General features: G+C 45.7%; 1 protein-coding gene across 3 annotated transcripts in view; it reads right to left on the reverse strand.

The window, feature by feature from the left end:
• The window catches only part of MARK3 (microtubule affinity regulating kinase 3), a 171,941-nt gene that overhangs the window by 86,258 nt on the left and 62,067 nt on the right, over positions 1 to 23,616 (reverse strand). For all 3 annotated transcript variants that reach the window (XM_030214150.1, XM_030214148.1, XM_030214149.1), the window contains exons 4-5: positions 17,029 to 17,077; positions 44 to 109 (exon numbers count right to left, since the gene is read on the reverse strand). In XM_030214150.1, coding sequence (XP_030070010.1) covers positions 44 to 109; positions 17,029 to 17,077 — 115 coding nt within the window. The remainder of the gene's footprint in view (positions 1 to 43; positions 110 to 17,028; positions 17,078 to 23,616) is intronic.

A 23,616-nucleotide genomic window follows, 5' to 3' on the forward strand; every position in this document is an offset into this window, starting at 1 on the left:
AAAATCTAGTCTTTATTCTTTTGTTCAAAAACAAGTTACTTACCTCCACTTGCATATTCCATTATCAAGTAAAGTGTTTTTTCAGTTTCAATTACTTCAAATAATTTAACTAAAAATAAAAGACAAACATTGATATTCAAACTCCATTTCACTCCGAGAATCTGATTGCTTGTAATTGCTAAAAGTTTTAATTATCTTCTGAAAATATGCACTGATTAAAAAGTCTGCATATACTTCATAAAATGAAACTGACACCAAAAAACTGACATGATTTCATAAACTGCAAACCATTTAGTGCTATAGGGTCCCTGAATGTGTAAATGATGGGGGAAAAAAAAGTTACTCGCCTGTAGCAGATGTTCTGAGGATAGCAGGATGAATATCCTTACTGTTGAGTAACTTCACCGACTGAGCCCAGCACCCCAGAGACGCACCCCAGAGACGCACCCCAGAGTTCTTTTCTAGAAACGTTTGGAAGCACCTCTTCAAACATGCACGCGTCTTGCTGCCTGCCAGTGGCATAGCCAAGGGTGGGCCCAGGCCCACCCAGTAGCAGCACACCTATGAAGTGTCTGGCAGGGATCCCCAAGCCCCACCAGCTGAAAATTCCCAACAACTGTCCTTCCTGCATACCAGCCTTCCCTCTAATGTATTCCCGCCTATGCAGAAACAGGAAGTTGTATCAGAGGGAAGGCTGTGGGGCCAACATAAGCAGTGTGTATTAGTTGCTGCTCACTGCCACTGAAAATCTGCTATTTAAAAGGTATAGGGGGAGGGGGATGTTTGAGAGACCATATGGCATGCAGGTGAGAGAAGAAGAGACCAAATCACTTGTGGGACAGGGCGGAGTTCTGCCCACCCATCTTGGGCCCAGGCCCACCCAAAATTGGGTGTCTGGCTACGCCCTGCTGCCTACTGACATTGAATGGGATCAAGTCTGTCTAGTACAACAGCTGACAGACCGCAACCCCAAAGGGGTATGAATTTTGTGCACCGCCATTTGGGCGCCATCATCTAGGGCATAAATGGTATACTTTGGGGTGCCTAAAATTTTGAGGGTGGTGTCTAGGGTCCAATTCAATAAAAGGTGCTCAAACTTACACACCTGAAGTTAAGGTACTCGACATTAATTATACTGGAAGATATAACTGGGAGTTCTATATTACTTTTCTGTAGGAGGGGCACCTAAGAGCAGTGTTTTAGGTGCCCAAAAGTCATGAATTCCACACCTGCAAGAAGGGAGTGAATTGAACTCACCACCACTGGACACCCAAAAATATACCATTTGGGCAGCCAAAAGGTAGCTCTCATACAGCAGTGCCCAAAAGTCCTGTTTTGCAACCCCATGGGGAGGTGGGCAGGGCAGTAAGAATGTTCATCCAGTTTCCCTCAGAGAACACCTGCTAAGGTAAATAACTTTGCTTTCTCTGAAGACAAACAGAATAAAGAATATTCTTACTGTTGGGAATCCTTAGCTACCAGACTGTCCTAAATTAAAGGGGAGGTGGCCTGCAACAAGCAAGGCTCATTGCTAAACTGAGAACTACAAGTGTTATGGTTTTTTTTTTTTTTTAATTTTCTGTTTTGTATTTTTTAAAATTGTTTCAAGAACTTTTTTGGAACAGTATGGAACAGAAATAAATGGGCCTAGGGGAGTGGAGTTGGATTCTAAACCCCAATTAAATTCTGAAGAAGGACTGCCTTCCCAAACTGGCCGTCAAATTCTTATTCTAGACAGCAGTGCGATGTGAAGACTATATTGCAGCTAAATAATCTCTTCTATGGAGGCTGACCTTATGTGGGCAATTGATGCAACCATGACACTGATGTGAGCTGTGACATACCCTCCGCAGTAAAGGAGATGCAGTCTACGAGCCAATTAGAATGTGTGTTTACCAATGGCAGTCCCTATCCTATTAGGGCCAAAAGAAAAAGCTGGGTGGACTGTAAGGGCCTTAGTCCACTCCAGATAGCTTGATGGTCATGTGGCTTTGGGAAAAATGCTGGCAGAACAATTGACTAGTTAAAATGGAATTCTAATACTACCTTAGGAAGGAATTTAGGATGTGTGTGCAGGTTCATTCTGGTCATGATATAGTGAGAAAGCTTTGTTTGAAGGAACAAAAATTAATTTTTGTGTGTGATACAGTGGAGACCAAAGGGCTCAATAAAAAGGTTGATTGGTAGGGGTTGATATCTGGGAGATCATAGACGCCACCTTTAGGGCTGGGTAGCCTTATACATTTAAAAATGATGATTTTGTGCTGTGCATGCGTTAGCGTCCTTCGCACAGCGGGACGCCACTGCAGAGGTGTCTGATTCATATCTTTCTGGAAGGAAGTATACTGTTTGATATCTACTCCAAGGTCCCTGAAGGCTGGATATTAGGAGAACAATTTGACATTACATCAGGAAAGTAATACTGCTGTTTGGATTCTCTTTGGAGTTTCACTCAAGATGCATGGACTGACTAAAGAGGATTCCAACTGATCTTTACTTTGGGGTTTATTGGGGTAGTTTTAACATTTATGTATGTTCTGAAGGGGTCATGTGCAATCAAAAATGTGTGTATTTAGTATTTAATAGTTATTTGTTAGTATAATTATCAACAAAACATAGTGTTGAAAATATTGTTGATTTGTAAAATCTTTTATTGCCCTATTGTATACTTACAATGAATATGCATGAGAGAGATCTGCATACACTACTAATCATTTCTACAACGCTACTAGACGTACGCAGCGCTGGATATAGTGAGCATGCATATTCGTTAGGGGTATCCTGAAAACCTGGCCTATTTACAACCCCTGAGGGCTAAACTTGGACAAGCCTGTACTAGGGCATAGAGCTAACTGACCACCACCCAAGAACAAGGACTTTCTAGGTCAGGTACTTCAGGTGACAGGTATCAAGTGGCTCAAAGGAAGCTTTCTTCAGCTAAGGACAATGACAACTCATTTTTAGATGTTACTGATAGAAGGAAGTGCAAAAGTGGCACTGTAAGGCTCAAAGGTGAAGGGGAAGAATAAGTAGAAGCTGATAGAGAGAAGGCAGAATTGCTTAACAAATATTTCTGTTCTGTGGTCACATGCAAGAGTACTAAAGGAACTTTGGGAAGTTCTAGCGGCTCCGCTGGCTAACATTCTCAATGCTTCTCTAGAGTCGGGAGGGGTCCCAGAAAACTGGAGAAGAGCAGATGTGGACCCTCTTCACAGAAGCAAAAGAAAGAAAGACGTTGGGAACTACAGGCCGGTAAGTCTTACTTCTGTGGTAAATAAATGAATGGAAATGCGTTTAACACAATAGTAAAGTTTTTGGAATCCAGTGGATTTCAGGACCTCACTAGAGGCAGATCCTGTCAGACAAACTTGCTTAATTTCTTTCAGTTTGTGACCAGAGTTTTGAATCAAGGGACTAATAAACAGAGTGCCCTCGGTATGGGACTTAAAGTGATTAGGTTAGGAACTGGTTGAGTGGAAGGTGATAGTGGAAAATGGAGCTCATTCTGAGGAAAAGGATGTTACCAGTGGTATACCATGAGATTCGGTTCTTGGGCCGGTTCAACATTTTTCTAAGCAATATTGCTGAAAGGCTGTCTGGTAAGGTTTGGAGGCCATCCTACTAAGGACATAAAAAGATTTGAATTGGTTTAGAGAAAAGCGACAAAATAGTATGGGGTTTGCGTCACAAGACGTATGAGACTGGAGAACTAAACACGTATATCCTGGAGGAAAGGAGAGACTGGGTGATATGATACAGACATTCAAATATTTGAAAGGTATTAATCTACAAACAAACCTTTTCCCAGAGACGTAAAGGTGGTAGAACTAGAGGAAATGAATTGAGGTTGCAGGGGGGCCAACTCAGGAATACAGTCAGGAAGTACTTTTTCACAAAGAGTGTGGTAGATACCTGGAATGCCCTCCCGCAGGAGGTGGAGATGAAAACTGTAACAGACTTCAAAAATACATGGGATAAACAAAAAGGAATCCTGTTTAGAAGGAATGGATCCAAAGAAGCTTAACGGTGATTAGATGGCAAATGCCAGTAATTAGGAAGCAAAGCCAGTGTTGGGCAGACTTCTAGGGTCTATGCCCTGAAAATAGCAAGGACAAGTCAAGATCAGGTATACATATGTAGTATTACATCATACCTTATCTTGTTGGGCAGACTGGATGGACCATACAGGTCTATCTACCACCATCTACTATGTTAGCCTCATTATTAAGGAGCCATCCATACCAGCTCTGCTAAGGCGTACCAAACCAAAGGCCAGAGGCTTCATTATCTAGGACAGCCATCCTGTACCAAGCTAATAACAATCACCATCTGGTCAGCTCAGTTGTCCTAATTAGCCAAAGCCTTACCTAATCTACTGTCCACATGTACACCAAGTGCCGGGACGTACGTGTGCCCAGCTCACCCAATCACAGAACTGGTCTACATGTTATGCAATGTCCTCTATATCATGGACTCGTGCAGAGAGTGGTGAACACTCTCAGGAGAGGATACCCTTTTCCTGGGCCATGACTCCTAATTTGGAACCTTTCATCACGTAGCTATAGTTTGGTTTCCTCTTTCCTACATGCATAACTTTGCATTTGCTCACATGAAATGTCTTCTGCCTTTTGAATGCCCAATTTTTCAGTTGCATAAGGTCCTTTTGTGACTTAACTTTGAATAACTTTGTTGTCAGCAAATGTAATTACCTTACTAGTTATTCCCATCTCTAGATCATTTGTAACTATGTTAAAAAGCAGTCCCAGTAGAGGCTGCTGGGGAGCCCCAATATCTACCCTTCTTTATTGAGAATACTGACCATTTAACCATACTCTGTTTTCTATCCTTTAACCAGTTCTTAATCCACAATAGAGCATTGCCTCCTATCTCATGACTTTCTAATTTCCTCAGCAGTTGTTCATGAAGTACTTTGTCAAATGACTCTTGAGAATACAGATACACAATATCAACCCCCTCACCTTTACCCACTTTTATTCATTCCTTCAAAGAAATGTAGCTGATTCGTGAGGTTAGCTTTGTTTCATTAATCCGTGCATGTGTGTATGCTCAGTAATTTTGTTCTTTATAACAGTCTCCACCATTTTGCATGTCACTAACATCAGGCTCACCTCTGGAAGCCTTAAAAAAATGGCATTATATTGGCCCTCCTCCAATCTTCCAGTTATAGCTCTGCTAGTTCATTTTTCTGTTCTATTAGTACTCTGAGACTGATACCATCCAGTCCAAGTGATTTGCTGCTTTAATTTGTCAAGTTGCCATATCTTCCATGTGTTTCAGTTTCTCTGACACACCTCCATTGAATATTATTTCTGGCAAATGGTATCACCTCCACACCTTGCTCAGTGAAGACTGAAACAAAAAATTCATTTAGTCTCTCCGCTATGGCCTCATCTACCCTGAGTGGTCAGTATTCTCAATGGAGAAGGGTAGATAGTGGGGTTTCGCAGGGGTCTGTGCTAGGATCACTGCTTTTTAACATTTATAAATGATCTAGAGATGGGAGTAACTAGTGAGGTTATTAAATTTGCTGATGACACAAAGTTATTCAAAGTTGTTAAATTGCAAGAGGATTGTGAAAAGTTACAAGAGGACCTTATGAGACTGACTGGGCATCCAGATGATAGACGACATTTAATGTAAGCAAGTGCAAAGTGATGCACGTGGGAAAGAGGAACCCAAACTATAGCTACGTAATGCAAAGTTCCACATTAGGAGTCATCAACCAGGAAAGGGATCTAGGTGTCATTGTTGATATGTTAAAACCTTCTGCTCAGTGTACGGGGGTGGCAAAGAAAGCAAATAAAATGTTAGATATTATTAGGAAAGGAATAGAAAACAAAAAGGAGGCCATTATAATGCCTTTGTATTGCTCCATGGTGCAACCGCACCTTGAATACTATGTGCAATTCTGGTTATCGCATCTTAAAAAAAAAAAAAAAAGGATTGAGTGGAATTAGAAAAGGTACAGAGAAGGGAAACAAAAATGATAGGGATGGGACGACTTCCCTATGAAGAAAGACTAAAGTGGCTAGAGATCTTCAGACTGGAGAAAAGACGGCTGAGGAGAGATATGATAGAGGTCTATAAAATAGTGAGTGGAGTGGAACGGGTAGATGTGAATCGCTTATTTACTCTTTCCAAAAATACTAGGGGGGGAGGGGCATGCAATGAATCTACAAAATAGTATATTTAAAACAAATCAGAAAAAATATTTCTTCACTCAACGTATAATTAAACTCTGGAATTCGTTATTAGAGAACGTGGTAAAAGAGCTTAGTGGGGGTTTAAAAAAAAAGGTTTGGACAGCTTCCTAAAAGTCCATAAGACATTATTAAGATGGACTTGGGGAAAATCCACTGTTTATTTCTAGGATAAGCAACAGATTGACCATTGGTATGGCTATTCTTATATTCTTATGTAAAATGCATTGTACTGTTTTGGGATCTTGCTGGGTACTTGTAACCTAGATTGGCCGCTGTTGGAAACAGGATGTTGGGCTTGATGGACCTTCGATCTGTACCAATATGGTAACATTTATGTAGTTATGAGTGCTCCTTTTACCCCTCAGTCATCCAGTGGTCCAACTAATTCTTCGACCAGCCTCTTGCTTCTAACATACCTTAAAAAAAAATGTGTTTTTGCCTTTAAGGCAATCTTCTTGTCTAAATCTATTTGCCTTTTTTATCATCAAGATGGCTCTTAACTTGTGAAGGCTGATTTTATATTGCCTCTCCTGTGCAGACCACTGATCCTGCGTGTGAAGCCCTCTACATTAACCCCTCCACCCCAGGTTGGATGCATTTTATTTCTAAAATTTAAAATCAGTAAGCTCTATCATTCTCAGCAGTTCACAATATATACATATAATCAAGGACATAAAATACACATTTTAAAAAAATCTGAATTTAAGAGTCATCTTGTCTTCACTTTAGGCAACATCTTGGAAAGCATACAAACAAAAAGGTTTTCAAGGATTTTTTTTTTCAATTGGTCCAAATGTGTGTGTTCTCAAGGAGGTAGGTAGCTTATTCCAAAGCTTCGGTCCTATATTATAAAAAAATTGAAGCTCCTTATCTAAATCAAACTGACCGGAAAAAAAGCAAAGATACTTACCTGTAGCAGGTATTCTCCAAGAATAGCAGACTTATTATTCTTACAAGTGGGTCGACGATCCGCATCGGCCTAGGAACCAGCATGATAGATAGCAAAAAAGTTGCCAGAGCCTTCTGTCATTAATGCTGCGCCCCACTGCACATGTGTGGCATACCTTCCCACCCGTTGTGCTACCACGCTCCTCAGTTTAATTCAACAGCATAAGAAAAATGTAAGAAAGCAATAACTCCAAGGGGAGGTGGGCGGGATTGTGAGAATAAGCAGCCTGCTGTCCTCAGAGAATACCTGCTACAGGTAAATATCTTCGCTTTCTCTGAGGACAAGAAGGCTTAATAATACTTCCAAGCGGGGAATCCCTAGCATCCAGCCTGACCCAAAACAACAAACAGTGGCCAATTGGGCCTCACAATGGCGACAAAACACAGATTAACCTGAAACTATATACAAACTAGCTGAGAGTGCAGCTTGGAACAGAACAAAACAGGCCTAGAAGAGGAGTTGGATTCTAAACCCCAAACAGATTCTGCAACACTGACTGCCCAAACTCACTGTCACATCAGGTATCCTGCTCAAGGCAGTAGCGAGATGTGAATGTGTGGACTGAAGACCACGTCGCAGCCTTGCAAATCTCTTCAATGGAGGCAGACTAAGTGGGCCACTGACATAGCCATGGCTCTAACATTATGAGCCGTGACATGGCCCTCCAAAGTCAGCCCAGCTTGGGCGTAAGCAAAGGAAATGCAATCTGCTAGCCAATTAGAAATGGTGTTTTTACCGGTGACTTCCCTCCTGTTGGGATGAAAAGAAACAAACAACTGGGTGGACTGTCTGAAAGGCTTTGTCCGCTCCATGTAAAAAGGCCAACGCTCTCTTGCAGTCCAAGGTGTGCAAGCCAGGGTGGGCATGGGGTCAGGGGAAAAATGTTGGCAAGACAATTGACTGGTTCAGATGGAACTCAGACACCAACTTCGGCAGGAACTTAGGGTGCATGCGGAGGACTATTCTGTTGTGATGAAACTTAGTATAAGGTGCATCCACTATCTAAGGCCTGAAGCTCATTGACCCTATAAGATGAAGTAACAGCCACCAAAAAACCATCTTCCAGACTGCAAACCTTCTCCATTCAAAAGAATAACACCTCTTAGTGGAATCTTTCCTGGAAGCCAGCAAGACCCAGGAAACACCATCTGAAAGACTCAAGGAAGCGAATTCTAGGCTCTCAACATCCAGGCCGTGAGAGCCAGAGACTGGAGGTTGGGATATAGAAGCGACCCCTCATTCTGAGTGATGAGGGTCAGAAAACACTCCAATCTCCACGGTTCTTTGGAGGACAATTCCAGAAGAAAGGGGCACCAAATCTGTCGCAGCCAGTAGGTGCCATCAGAATCATGGTTCCATAGTCTTGCTTGAGTTTCAACAAAGTCTTTTCCACTAGAGGTATCGGAGGATATGCATAGAGAAGGCCTGTTCCCCAATGAAGGAGAAAGGCATCTGACGCTAATCTGCCGTGGGCCTGAAGCCTAGAACAGAACTGAGGGACCTTGTGATTAAACTGAGTGGCAAAAAGATCCACAGAGGGGGTGCCCCATGCTTGGAAGATCTTGTGGGCTACGCCCATGTTCAGAGACCACTCGTGAGGTTGCATTATCCTGCTCAGTCTGTCGGTCAGGACACTGTTTATGCCTGCCAAATAAGTAGTCTAGAGAAACATGCCATGACGGCGTGCCCAGAGCCACTTCTGGACAGCCTCCTGTCACAGAGGGTGAGATCCGGTGCTCCCCTGCTTATTGGTGTAATACATTGCAATCTGATTGTCTGTTTGAACTAAGATAATTTGGTTGGACAGCCGACCTCTGAAAACCTTTGGAGCATTCCAGATCGCTCAGAGCTCCACGAGATTTATCTGAAAATTCGTTTCCTGGAGGGACCAGGCTCCTTGAGTGAGAAGTCCATCTACAAGAGCCACCCACCCCAGTAGTGATGAATCCGTTGTCAGCACTTTTTGCACCTGAGGAATTTGAAACGGAAGTCCCAAGATCAGATTGGACCGAATTGTCCACCACTGAAAAGAGTGTACAAGCTCGGGGAACACTCGGATGCCATTGAGAAGCCAGGTTCCATTGAGCAGATCTCATGTGAAGACAGGCCATGGGTGTAACATATACGGTGGAAGCAATGTGGTCCAACAACCTCAACATCTGCTGAGCTGTGACCTGCTGCGATGTCAACCTTGGACGAAAGGGACAGAAGATCGTCCACATGCGTCTCTGGAAGATAGGCTCGAACAGTCCGAGTGTCAAGCAGGGCTCCTATGAATTCCAATTGTTGGACAGGATGGAGGTGGGACTTGGGGTAGTTTATTATGAACCCTAGCAGCACCAGCACCTGTATAGTCTTCCACATGGACCCTAGAGCACCTTCCTCCGAGGTGCTCTTCACAGCCAATCATCGAGATAAAAGAAACACATGCACTCCAAGTCTGTGTAGCAACGCTGCAACTACCGCTATACAAAGGGAATACGCGGTACTGAAAATTATGTGTTCCCAGCCGAAATCAAAGATACTTCCTGTGAGCTGGAAGTATTGGGATGTGTGTATATGCATCCTTTAAGTCCAGAGAGCATAGACAATCGTTTTTCTGAATCATGGTAAGAAGGGAGCCGAGGGAAAGCATCCTGAACTTTTCTCGGAGTAGGAATTTGTTCAGGGCCCTCACATTTAGAATGAGAAGCACCCCCCCCCCCCCCCCAAGTCTTTTTCTGCACAAGGAAGTACCTGGAATAGAATCCCTGCCCTTCTTACCCTGGTGGAACGGGTTTGACCGCATGGGCCTTAAGAAAGGGCGGAGAGTTCCTCTGCAAGTACCTGATTGTGCTGAGAGCTTAATGAGCACTCTGTGGGCAATTTGGAGGTTTGGATATCAAATTGAGAAAGCATCCCAACTGGACTATTTGAAGAACCCACCGGTTAGAGGTTACGAGAGGCCATCTTTGGTGGAAAAAAGTTTAACCTCCCCCCAACCGGCAACTCGTCCGGCACCAACACTTTATGCTCTGCTGGAGCCTGTCAAAAGCCCGTCCATTGCTTTTGCCGGGGAGCAGCAGGGCCCTTGGGTGCACGCTGTTGACGAGAACGAGCATACTAGGGTGGAGCCTGAGCAGGCTGGCAACCCACTAAAATACCTCCTAGATGAAGAGGTGGTTGCAGAAGGTGCCCGACGGGAGAGAGAAGATATAGCATCAGTGTGCTTTTTCATCTGATCAACGAGCTCATCAACCTTCTCTCTGAAAAGATTACCCTCTCCCCCCCCCCCCCACCCCCCGGCAAAGGGCATCTGCCATCCTCTGCTGAACTGAATGGTTCAGGTCAGAAACATGCAGCCATGAGAGTCTGCACATTGCTATACCTTGGGCAGAGATTCTGGATGCCATGTCAAAAGTGCCCCTGACCAAAAACTTGTGACACGCCTTCTGCTGTTTGACCAACTGGCGAAAAGGCTCAGCCTGCTCCAGAGGGAGCGCGTCAATCAAGTCAGACAGCTTCTTCACCGATTTCCACAAATAGATGCTTGTGAAGAGCTGGCATGACTGAATACGAGTGATGAGCATAGCGGCCTGATATATCTTTCTCTTGGATTCTTTTAAGAGAATCCAAGGTTCTAGCTTCTCTGCCTGGGGGAGCCGAGGCATAGCCCCTAGTACTCTTGGCTCTCTTAAGAGCAGCATCCATCACCATGGAATTGTGGGGTAACTGAGACCTCGCCAACCCAGATTCCCTGTGGATCCGATATTGGGTATCTATCGTCTCGGGGACCACAGGGGACGCCCAGTTCCAATGAGGACTGCCTTTAGTACCTTGTGCAGAGGAGCCATCACTGCCTCTTTAGGTGGAGAGGTGTAGTCCAGGATCTTGAGCACCTTAGCCCTGGGCTCATCCTCCACTTCTACGGGAAATGGGATGGCCTCAGCCATCTCCTGTACAAAAGAGGTGAATGAGAGGCTCTCAGGTGGAGACAGCAGTCTCTCAGGTGGAAGGGAAGGTTCAGAAGGGATCCTGTACGACTCATCCGAGGAAAAGTAGCTGGGACCCTCTTCTGACTCCCACGAGCGTTCTGTATCGAACAGCATTTCCCTCAGGGATGTCCGAGACCAGGCCTGCATCGAGAACTGCATCGAGGAGTCTGCTCTTGTCTCGACTCCGGCGAAGCTTCCTCCACTGACATCGACGGAGAGCCGGCCTGGGTGGCAATCGACAATGGGGCCAAACTAAGGCCAGATGGGGCTTCAAAAGAAAGCACGGTAGGCGCAAGCACACCCAATGCTGATTGATGCATTAAGCCCTCCAAAAGCTCCGGGAGCAAGGCCTGGGTACGCTCATCGAGAGCCGTCATTGGTAATGGCTGTGGGGCTGGTTGGAGATCAGGTTGCAGAACTGCCTGAGGTGCGAGAGCAGGATCTCATCTGCTGGGAGACGCACACATCGACACCTCTTGAATGGATTGGGGGGGGGGATCTTCCTGGCGTCGATGCTTCTCGGGGGCCAGATCCTTCGGCACCCCGGAGCTTCCAGCACCATGTGTCGAAGGAGATCGGTGTCGGTGCACCTTGGCCTAAGCCCGATGCACCTCACCCAAGCTCCTCGGTGGCAAAGATGTGCAATCCTGTACAAAAGGTACACTATGAGGGGCTACAGAGGGAAGAAAAAGGGGTTCCTCTTCTGGCATTGGTTGAATAAGGGCATTGATCCACTGGGAGGCCAGATCCCTCCACCAACTGAAAAAGCGATCTGCCTTTGTGTTAGCCTGTGTCGCCATCAAGCTGAAGAGTAGGGGCATCCAGTGGTCCAGAATAAGCTAAAAGGCCTGATGCCCCACTGCCTTGGATCCAGGAGAGAGTGCTGAGAGAATCTGCTTGCACATTGCCCTTGCCAGCAAGGGCCATCAGAAGGGTCTCCGCCCAGCAACAGACTCGTCGCCTTCAGAGTGGCAGCCTGGCTCCAGGTACCTCCTTGCTTGTGGATGTATGCCAAAGCCGTGGTGTTGTCAGACATCATTTTGACTACCTTGCCCTCTAGCAACCGCCAAAATTCCAGCAAAGCCAGGTGCACTGCCTGGGTTTCCAGGCGGTTGATGGTCCAAACCACCTCTTAGCTCAACCAAAGGCCCTGCGCTACATGGCCTAGACAGTGAGCCACACAACCAAGGAGACTTGCATCCATGGTGGCCAAAGCCCACTGAGAAGGATTCAGAGAAACTTATAAGAACATAAAAAAGAGTAGCGATACTGGGTCAGACCAATGGTCCATCTAGCCCAATATCCTGTTTCCAGCAATGACCAAGTCAGGTTACAAATACCTGGCAGAAACCCAAATTGTGACAACATTGTATGCTACAAATGTCAGGGCAAGCAGTGCTTCCCCATGTCTGTCTCAATAGCAGACTATGGACTTTTCCTCCAGGAATCTGTCCAAACCTTTTTTAAACCTAGATAAGCTAACTACTATTACCACATCCTCCGGCAAAGAGTTCCAGAATTTAACTATTCATGGAATGAAAAAATATTTCCTCCTATAAAAGTGCCTCGCTGACACATGTAACTTCGAGTGTCTCCTAGTCTTTGTACTTTTGGAACAAATAAAAATAGATTTACTTCTACTCGTTCTACACCACTCAGGATTTTGTATCCTCAATCATATCTCCCCTCATCTCTCTCTTTTCCAAGCTGAACAGCCCTAACCTATTTAGCCTTTCCTCATACGAGAGGCGTTCCATCCCCCTTATCATTTTGGTTGCTCTTCTTTGAACCTTTTCTGAGATACAGCAACTAGAACTGAATGCAATACTCAAGGTGCGGTTGCACCATGGAGTGATAGAGGCATTATAGTATTTTTGGTCTTATTAACCATCCCTTTCCTAATAATTCCTAGCATCCTGTTTGCTTTTTTGGCTGCCGCCGCACACTGAGCAGAAGATTTCAACGTATTATCTAAAACACCACCTAATCTTTTTTCTTGAGTGCTGACCCTCAAGGTGGACCCTAGCAATAGATAACTATGATTCGATTATACTTTCCAATGTGCTTCACCTTGCATTTGTCCACATTAAATTTCATCTGTCATTTGGATGCCCGGTCTCCCAATTTCCTAAGGTCTTCCTGCAATATTTCATAGTTTTGTGTCATCTGCAAATTTAATCGCCTCACTTGTCCTTTCCACCCCTTTAGAACTCCTTTCAACAGATGGGCTGCACTGTCCCACCAGTCCAGACTGAGCCTCACCTTTGGCGTAAGAGAAAGAGGATGGTGAAAGCCCTGACCGGTCGGGAGCCACTGCTTCAAGAGGGCCTGCTGCAGAGGATGCACGTGGGCCCGCAACCAAGGGACAACCTCCAGAGTTGTTGCCATGGAGCCCAGTAGCTGCAAATAGTCCCAAACTGTGGGCATCTGAAGTTCGAACAACTACTGTTTCTGCATCCATTCCTCCAAGAACACCACCATCCCCTGGACCGTGTTAAATGGGATCCCCAAGTACTCCAGCATCTGAGAAGCACCAAGTGACTCTTGGGTTGGTTCATGATGCAGCCCAAGGACTCCAGAAAAGAAAAATCAACTGAGCCGAGGCTTGAACAGACTTTGCCTCCAAGTCGGCCCCGCATGGGTGAACCTGCACCCCTTGGTGTCTCAGGTGCGCATCCATCAGAACCATAGCTTTGGAATAGGTGCATGGTGCCATAGCCAGGCCAAATGAGAAAGTTTGGAACTGAAAATGCTGCCCCTGCACACAGAAGTGCAAATACTTCCTGTAGAAATCCACAACAGGGATATGCAGGTAGGCTTTCGTGAGGTCTGGGGAAGTTAAAAACTCCCCTGACCAAAACAATGTGATGACAGAGTGTAAAGTCTCTATACAAAAGTGCTGAACCCACATGCAAGCGTTCACCCCTATGAGGTCCAGAATGGGCTGGGAGGAACCCCCTTTTCTTTGGGACCACAAAGTAGATGGAATAACAGCTGTGGCTGCACTCCACCAGCATCATAAGCTCCACCACCCCATGTAAAGGTGTTGAAGAACGTCCGCTTCCTGCTTTAGGGCAGTCACAGGGAAAGGGCCATGAAAACTTTGGGAACAAGATGGGCAAACTTCACAGAGTATCCACTCTCTACCACCTCCAGGACCCACTGATCTGAGGTGACATGAGCCCATTCATCCTGGAAGATGGACAGCCTGCCTCCCCTTCCCCCCACCGGGACAACCAAGGGGCCTAGCACACCCTCACTGAGCAGCTGCCACTCCCCCAGAATGAGCTGGTGGCACTGGACTTGCGAGGACTATGAAAGGAGCCCTGCTTGAAGGGTCTGCTCTGAAACCCTCCCCTTGGGCTGGACAGCACCGTACAGATTTAAAAAAAACCCCAAAAAAACAGTTGGAATGCCCCTTATAAGCTACGGTGCTGCGCACCCTTCTGGCGACAATCAGGAAGTCCGAGATGATGTGCCACCCTATGTCCCTCACCAACAAGCAAGTACCCCTTAAAGGGCAACTGGCTCAACTTCATCTTGGAGGCCGCATATGCCTCTCAGTGGTGGAGCCACAGCCACCTGTGCCCCACCACTGAAGCGATGACCGAGCAGGAAGCAAGGCGACCAGGATCATAAAGTATGTCTGCTAAAATGGCAGCGCAAGACTCCATGCGCGTCACCTCCTAAACATACCCCCAAAGATAGCCACCTGGACACAGGAAGCCCCTACAAAAAAAACGCAATGTGAAGCTGCTGCTCCACTTTATCGTGGTACCCCTCGAGGGCAAAACCCAAGGGCGTCAACCTTGAGAAACTAGCAATACTTCAGCACCTCCTCCAGAACAAAGATATAGAAGCGATCCAGCACTCTGATTCCTCAAAGAGGGCAATCGAACTTCCCACTCCGCCATCATCATGTGGACAAGACCTTGTATAAGGGAACTGGGGGGGGGCGGGGGGGGGGGGGGGTCCAACGAGCCCCTCCAGCAAGGTGTTTCCTTCCAAAGGACCTGCATCTGCAGTCCACACCGTAGCCAGAGAAGCAGTAACCTCAAAAAAATGAGAATTCCTCTCTCCGAAAGAGCCAGATAACATGTGATTGTTCCTCCTCCGGCAGGGAACAGGGACCTCCCACTTCTGCCCCCAAAGGCACCAGCACCTCCAGAAGTATGCCTTCTACCTGCACCCTTTGGCTGCTGGAGTGGCTCCCCTCGCAGGGTCCGCAAAGAAGAGGGGACCCCACAGTCTGCCATCACAGCATACTTGACCATTTGAGCCAAGCTCTGGGGGGGTAAGGGACAGGAGCCCCCTACCTCCCCAACCCAGAGTAGAGGGAACAGGTTCCTTTAGCATTAAAATGGTAGGAGAAACCTGTGAAGGTAAAATGGTCATGGTTCCCACCAAAGACATCCAGACCATGCGTCCCGAAGCCTCGGGAGAAGAAGGAGCAGAGCCAGGCCAAACCATGTCCCCTCCCTTCCCCTGGACCATTTCCAAATTCAGAAACGGCCCACTGAGATTGAGAGAAACAGAACCGGTGCTGTACTAATCTGCAGGTCCTGCAGTACCTGCTCACCAGCATTCCCAACCAAGTGGCAGGCCCGGGAGGGAGGCCTGCTGAGCCTCTGGGGATTCTCTCAACACAAAGTCTGGGCAGCCCTGATGCGCCCCGGGCTCTCTAAGGGTGCTAAGGTGCTAATTGGGGAAATCCTTCACTCATAAGCAAAAGGGGATTTCCCCAATTGAATTTTGTGCTTTTTTTTTTTTTACACACACACACACACACACCTATAGCTATATAAACTGAGCTCTTAAAGCTACAGCAGCAGCAACTCAGGGGAGAGCTGACAGGCTAAAAATAAATAAATAAATGGAACCTGGGGCTGCAAGAGAACCGGGGTGGGGGGGGGGGGTGTTATTCACCCACAAGGGTGCTAGGCAAGGCAAGGGGTTGGGGGATGGGGACCAAGTTCGAAGCTGCAAACAGTAGCACTATCAAGTGCTCAACTAGGCACAGAATAAATCCATAAGCCTAGGAGCAGCTCTTACGCTCAACCACACTGCACAGCTCATGACCAGCAAAGCGGGGAGCTAGGCCAGGGACTCAGGGGCACTGAACTGGGGCACTACATCTTATACTGGTGGTATTCACTGGTAGAATTCAGTCTTTTCTCTACCTCCACCTGCTAGTAGGAAGGGATAACAACCCATTTGTGCAGTATGGTTGAGCTGACACTGGAAAAAGGGAACTTAAATGCCAAAAACCTGACTAAAGAAAATAAGGGAGAGTGTTCTGGTCCCACACGACACACAATGGGACATTAGTGAAACCAAAGGCAGATATCCGCCTCAAAAAAAGCACGAGCTGAGGTGAACACTGATATAGCGTCCTCATTGCTCCAAGGAAAAATGAAGACTGACCTGATCCTGCATGACTATGGTGGGTACTACGAAGAAAGCATGAATGATGAGGTGCTTCCAAATGCTTCTAGAAAAGAACACTGTGGAGCTTCTTGTGCTGGGCTCCATCGGTGACATTACCCAACAGTAAGAATATTCTTCATGACATCATCATGCTTGTCCTCGGAGAAAAGTTTTTCCAAAGTTAATTTACATTCATTTTCATGACATGCACTAAGAAATATCCCCCACCAAGAAAACAGATTTCCCAGCTGACACTTTCTGATATTGAAAACATCTTTTTTGGAGTAAAGCGAGATGATTAAGTTCTCAAGGGCTTGGGAAGATCAGAAATTACACACTATTTGATACTCTTTAATCCAAATTTCAGAGATCACACACTTTAAAAACTGACTGCTGAAAACTATTATCTATCATGGTAACCATAAGAAACATAATTAAAGAAAAGAATCTTTACCTATATTTGGGTGATTTAAAATCTTCATTATTTTTACTTCCCTGAAAAGCTAGAAGAGAAAACAAACAAACAAAGGTATCAAAAATTAACAATTTGTCATTAGCAAAAGTAACAACTAAAGTGGCCCAACTCAAATACCATCACAAATGTTTAATGATAGATTATCTACAAATTTAGGGACCTGTTTAGGAATATATGGGTGTGTCTAGCGTTAGCACGCACTAAAACCGCTAGCGCGCCTACAACGCAGCTTAGTAAACAGGGCCCTTATAGTATGTAAAAAAACAGTGCCCAATATTTCTTTGCTACAGTTCTCTGGATAATGTGTTCTATGCACTCACATCTCTTTTTGTTTCAGTCTTGATTTTTTTTTTTCCTTTTCAGCCCCTTTTGTATGATTTGTTTACTTATCTGTTGTATTATAGTTTTTCATATTCGGATTTTGTACACCACCATGAAGTTGTTTTGTGAATGCTGGTTTTATCAAACAACAAGTATTAAATACTAGGGCTGCACTGCAAGTAAAAATTTTAATTGCGGTTAATCGCACGATTAAAGGTGGAAGATAGCCAGCAGTCCATTGGGGCACAGCCGCACACATTTCTGTCTTCTCCCTCTACATTAGGTATCATACCTTTGCTGGTGGGGATGCCAAAGCCCCACCAGTTAAAGAAATCCACTGCCAAAAGAGGCCTCCTTCCTTCTTGTACTGCCTCAGGAGTGAGGAAGACAGTGAGATGCCTGCAGCTGCCAATCAGTGAGCATGCTCAGTTCATACACAAACTGAGTGCGCGTCGGGGACTGGAGGCATGCTACTGACTTCCTCGTTCCCGAGGCAGTATGTGGAAACTAAAAAGAGTAAGACCTTTCTTCCCAAGAATCGTCTTCCGAAACCTGGTACAATCAATGGTACTCAGTCATCTAGATTACTGCAATGCACTCTACGCAGGCTGCAAAGAGCAAATAATAAAAAAACTTCAGACAGCTGAGAATACTGCAGCCAGACTCATATTCGATAAATCAAAATATGAAAGTGCTAGACCCCTACGAGAAAAGCTACATTGGCTCCCACTTAAAGAACGCATCACGTTCAAAACATGTACCCTAGTTCACAAAATCATCCACGGACACGCCCCAGCCTACATGTCAGACCTGATAGACCTACCACCCAGGAATGCCAAAAAATCATCCCGAACTTTCCTCAATCTTCACCTCCCCAACTGCAAAGGTCTAAAATACAAGTCAACGCATGCGTCAACCTTTTCCTACCTGAGCACAAAATTCTGGAATGGGCTGCCGCGCAACCTAAAAACGCTCTATGAATTAAATAACTTCCGCAAACTACTGAAGACCCATCTCTTCAACAAGGCATACCCCAAAGACCAACAAATATGAACTCCAACACAACTATCCAGAAATGCCTTACAATACTAGCTTGTTAATCTACTAGTTTGTCTCATCATTATCATGTTCGCGTGTTAAACTACTATTATGCTTTATCATTATCTATAGCTTTAAGCAGCTTTTGGCAGCATCCCATCACACATGTGATTGTCGCTGCCACCCCCCCCCCCCCCCCCCCCACACACACACGTGAGCCCAAGGGACCAGCAGTACAATATCAAACTAAAGGACTATAACTCCTAGAGGAGGTGGGAGGGATATGAGAACACACGCCCTGCTGTCCTAGGAGAGCATCTGCTACAGGTGAGTAACTTTGTTGTTTCTGAGGACAAGCAGGACATAGTGTTTCTTACATTTGGGAATTCCTAACTACCAGGCTCAATGAAAATAAATCAAGAACAATAGGGAATTGAAATGGCAAGGTCAACCAGAAGCCAATTAACCTTTAACTTATATACAGTCTTGTTGTGAGGGTGCAGCCAGCAACAGAATATACATGTGCCTAGGAGGCCACAGTTGGATTCTAGGCACTAAAATTCTGCAGAACTGTCACAGTTGGACGAGACAGATGGTTAGTGTTTTCACTTTTTGTGACACCCCTATCGGTTTCTAAGTATACCGACGCCAGTAACTGTAGTTGTAAGCGTCTGGTTGGACGGAAAAGAGAGCGCTGTTGGTAATCCATCCAGATTGTTCGAACACTCACTCAACTCACTCAACGACTGGGCCAAATTACAAAGACACAAAGAGGCATATTTTCACAACACTTAGCCTTCCAAAGTTCCATAGGTTTCTATGGAACTTTGGAAGGCTAAGTGCTTTGAAAATATGCCTCAAAGAAACTGTACAAACTCGTGACCAAATTACTAGACACTACCTTGGTTACCAAAACCAACACAGACATCCCAACGGCAGTCAAACTTGCCAAATACTTCTATGAAAAAATTGCAAAACTACGCAGCACGCTACCTCAGAACACCACTAATATCGAATACTTCATCAATGGCTTGGATCCAACCCGAGGAGAATACCCAGCGGACCGAACCTGGTCCAAATTCGCCCTCCTCACTGCTGAAACAGTTACCCAGGCGATTAAAAGGTTCTCTGACACTCACTGTAGATTGGACACTTGCCCCAGCTACCTATTAAAATCCGCACCCAAACGCTTCATAGTCGATCTCACATCACATCTAAACCACATGCTCCAAAAAGGCCCTCTTCCCCAAGAAAAACCGCAATATCCTACTCACCCCAATACCAAAAGAAACTAAGAAGAAAACAAACTAAATCTCAAACTACTGCCCAGTAGCATCTATTCCATTGGTAGTTAAACTGATGGAAAGTATGGTAACCAAACAACTCTCTGATTATATAAATAAATTCTCAATACTACACGAGTGGGAATCAGGATTTCGATCCCACCACAGCACTGAAACAGTATTAATCACTCTCCTAACCAAATTCAAGCAGGAAATAGTAACAGGAAAAAGCATACTCCTCCTCCAATTTGACATGTCTAGTGCATTCGACATGGTGGACCACAATATATTGATTGGACTTCTCAATTACTTTGGGATCAGCGGAAAACATAATAAATTGAATCAAAGGTTTCCTAACCACCAGAACCTATCACATGAAATCAAACACAGATATATCTTCACCATGGAAACCAGACTGCAGAGTACCTCAAGGATCTCCGTTATCACCGATCCTCTTCAACTTAATAATGACGCCACTAGCCACATCCTTAGCCAACCAAGGCCTTAACCCTTTCATCTATGCCGACGATGTCACAATACACATTCCTTACACATGCAATCCGACAGAAATAACCAATGAAATAAATCTAAGTTTGAACATCGTGGATTCATGGGCAAGCGCATTTCAATTAAAACTCGATACGGAAAAAACACACTGTCTCATTCTCTCATCCCAATACGTGAACAAACCCATAAATATAATCACCCCAGATTACACCCTCTCCTCTCTATCTCAGACAGCCTGAAAATCCTCGGCGTGACAATCGACCGAAACCTCACCCTAGAGAACCAAGTGAAAACTACAACAAAGAAAATGTTCCATTCAATGTGGAAACTCAAACGTCTGAAACCATTATTCCCGCGAGAAACATTCTGCAACCTGGTACAATCAATGGTACTAAGCCACGTTGACTAATGCAACAGCATCTATGCAGGATGGAAAGAACAACTTATAAAGAAACTACAGACCGCCCAAAACACGGCAGCCAGACTAATATTTGGAAAAACACGATACAAAAGTGCTAAACCCCTCCGAGAAAAACTGCATTGGCTCCAAATCAAAGAACGTATCACCTTCAAAATCTGCACCATGGTTCACAAAATTATCTACGGCGAAGCCCCAGGATATATGAAAGAGCTCATAGACCTGCCAACCAGAAACACAATCAAATCAACAAGAACATACCTAAATCTTCATTACCCAAACTGCAAAGGACTCAAATACAAATCAACTTATGGAAGCAGCTTCTCCTACATAAGCACACAACTGTGAAATGCATTACCAAAAGCCGTAAAAACAACATACGACCATCTAAACTTCAGGAAATCACGAAAAACTTACCTATTCAAAAAAGCATACCTTACTGACATAACCTAAAAGCCTGAACCCTGCTACACAACTATCTAAAGCTAGTAATTGGACTTAACGAAATTCATCTTCTCTACGATTCCTAAATGTGTCTGTAACACATGTTTCTTATTCCACCATATTACCACTTTGTATTTGTTCTTTACCGGCTTGGCGTACACCTACAGTATTATGTAAGCCACATTGAGCCTGCAAATAGGTGGGAAAATGTGGGATACAAATGGGAAAATTAGGTTCTTACCGTGATAATTTTCTTTCCTTTAGTCATAGCAGATGCAGCCATTACAGATGGGTTGTGTCCATCACCCAGCAGAGGGAGATAGAGAGCACACTTTTTTCAGTGCCTCATACCAGCTTGCTCCACTGCCTCTCTTCAGTATTTGAAGCTTCCAAAGCAGTATGGCAAACCGCAATGGGAATAACATAAGCTTTCCTCATAGCGAACGATGGCCCTACAACAAAGGGCATTAACTCAGAATGGAGGGAATGAAACATCCTCCCGGAGGGCATAAACTCGTCCTCCACTGAGACATAACTGGAGGGAATAAACTCATCCTCCCGGAGGGAATAAACTCATCCTCCAAAACATGAAACCGGAGGGAATTAAGTCATCCTCCTTTAATTGAACAAGAATCCTGAAGACTGTTTTCTGACTTTCTCCCAAGGACGGAATCTCCAGGCAACACGAACAGAACCTGAAATAGATTTACAGCAGATAGCATCAGACAGGGAGGGATCATGGCTGCATCTGCTATGACTAAAGGAAAGAAAATTATCACGGTAAGAATCTAATTTTCCCTTCCTTGTCATCAAGCAGATGCAGCCATTACAGATGGGATGTATCAAAGCAATCCCTAGATAGGGTGGGAACAAGCCACACCACGCGCCAGCACTTGCGCTCCAAAATGTGCGTCCCTCCTGGCAGCCACATCCAGCCTGTAATGTCGGGCAAAAGAGAGTTTAGAAGCCCATGTTGCTGCACTACAAATCTCTTGAAGAGAGAGTGCTCCAGTTTCAGCCCAAGAAGAGGAAATTCCTCTAGTGGAATGCGCCTTAAAGGCATCAGGCGGAGGCCGGCCGGCAAGCAAATAAGCTGAAAAGATAGATTCTTTGAGCCAGCGGGCAATAGTGGCTTTAAACGCTGGAGACCCTCTGGGAGGACCTGATAGCAAAACAAACAGATGATCAGAGGTCCTGAAAGAGTTAGTAACTCGCAGATACTGCAGCAGAGTCCTGCGCACGTCCAACAGGTGCAATTGCCCAAAAGATTCTGGAAACTCCTCCTCGACAAAGGAGGGCAAGAAAATAGGTTGGTTTAGGTGAAATGCTGAAGAAAATTTAGGCAAGAAGGAAGGCATGGTCCAAACCGTGACCCCGGACTCTGAAAACTGCAGAAAAGGGTCTCTACAGGACAGCGCCTGGAGCTCTGACCAGTAATGGCCACTAACAAGACGGCCTTCAGTGTCAAATCTTTCTCTGAAGCACGCCGAAGCGGTTCAGAGGGAGCACCCTGAAGGGCCTTCAGCACTAGCCCCAGGTTCCAAGCTGGACAAGGTGCACGCACGGGAGGACGGAGCCGAAGCACCCCTCTAAGAAACCGTGCCACATCCGGATGAGCAGCTAAAGACACGCCTTCAACCTTGTCATGAAGGGAGGCCAACGCTGCCACTTGCACCTGCAGGGAATTATAGGCCAAGCCTTTTTGTACACCATCCTGCAAAAAGTCCAGAATCAGCGAGACAGGAGCCCGCAGGGGTGTGATCTCTCTGGAAGCACACCAGACTTCAAACTGGCGCCAAATCCTGGCATAAGCCACGGAAGTGGAACACTTGCGGGCTTGCAGGAGAGTGGTAATTACTTTATTGGAATAGCCTCTGCCTCTCAATTGCGCCCTCTCAATCGCCAGGCCATAAGACCAAATCGGCCAGCGTCCTCCATGCTCACCGGATCCTGTGACAACAGGTTGGGAACCAGAGGTAACTGAAGGGGATCCTCCACGAGCATCTGTCAGAGGTCCGCATACCAAGGCCTCCTGGGCCAATCCGGGGCGACGAGAACCACTTCTCCTGGATGCAGCCGAATCTGCAGGAGCACTAGCCCTAACAAGGGCCACGGAGGGAACACATACAGTAGGCCCGGAGGCCAGGGTTGAGCCAAGGCATCCAACCCCACCGCGCGAGGATCTCTCCGTCTGCTGAAGAAGCACGGGACTTTGGCATTGGAGCTTGTAGCCATTAGATCCATCACGGGCTTGCCCCACTTGGCACATATCTGCAGGAACACTTCGTCTGCAAGTTCCCACTCCGCTGGATCGATCTGATGCCTTCTTAGATAATAGGCTTGCACGTTGCTCTGACCTGCAATGCGAGCTGCCGACAGAAACTGAAGATGCAGCTCGGCCCAGTGGCAAATTTGTTCGGCCTGCGCGGCTAGAGCTCTGCACTGAGTGCCGCCTTGTCGATTTATGTAGGCCACTGCTGTCGTGTTGTCCGACATCACTCTGAGAGCCAATCCTTCCACGGTCACTTGAAAGGCCAGAAGCGCCTGAAACACCGC

This window comes from Microcaecilia unicolor, chromosome 9 (assembly GCF_901765095.1).
Source record: "Microcaecilia unicolor chromosome 9, aMicUni1.1, whole genome shotgun sequence".
Classification (NCBI taxonomy): domain Eukaryota; kingdom Metazoa; phylum Chordata; class Amphibia; order Gymnophiona; family Siphonopidae; genus Microcaecilia; species Microcaecilia unicolor.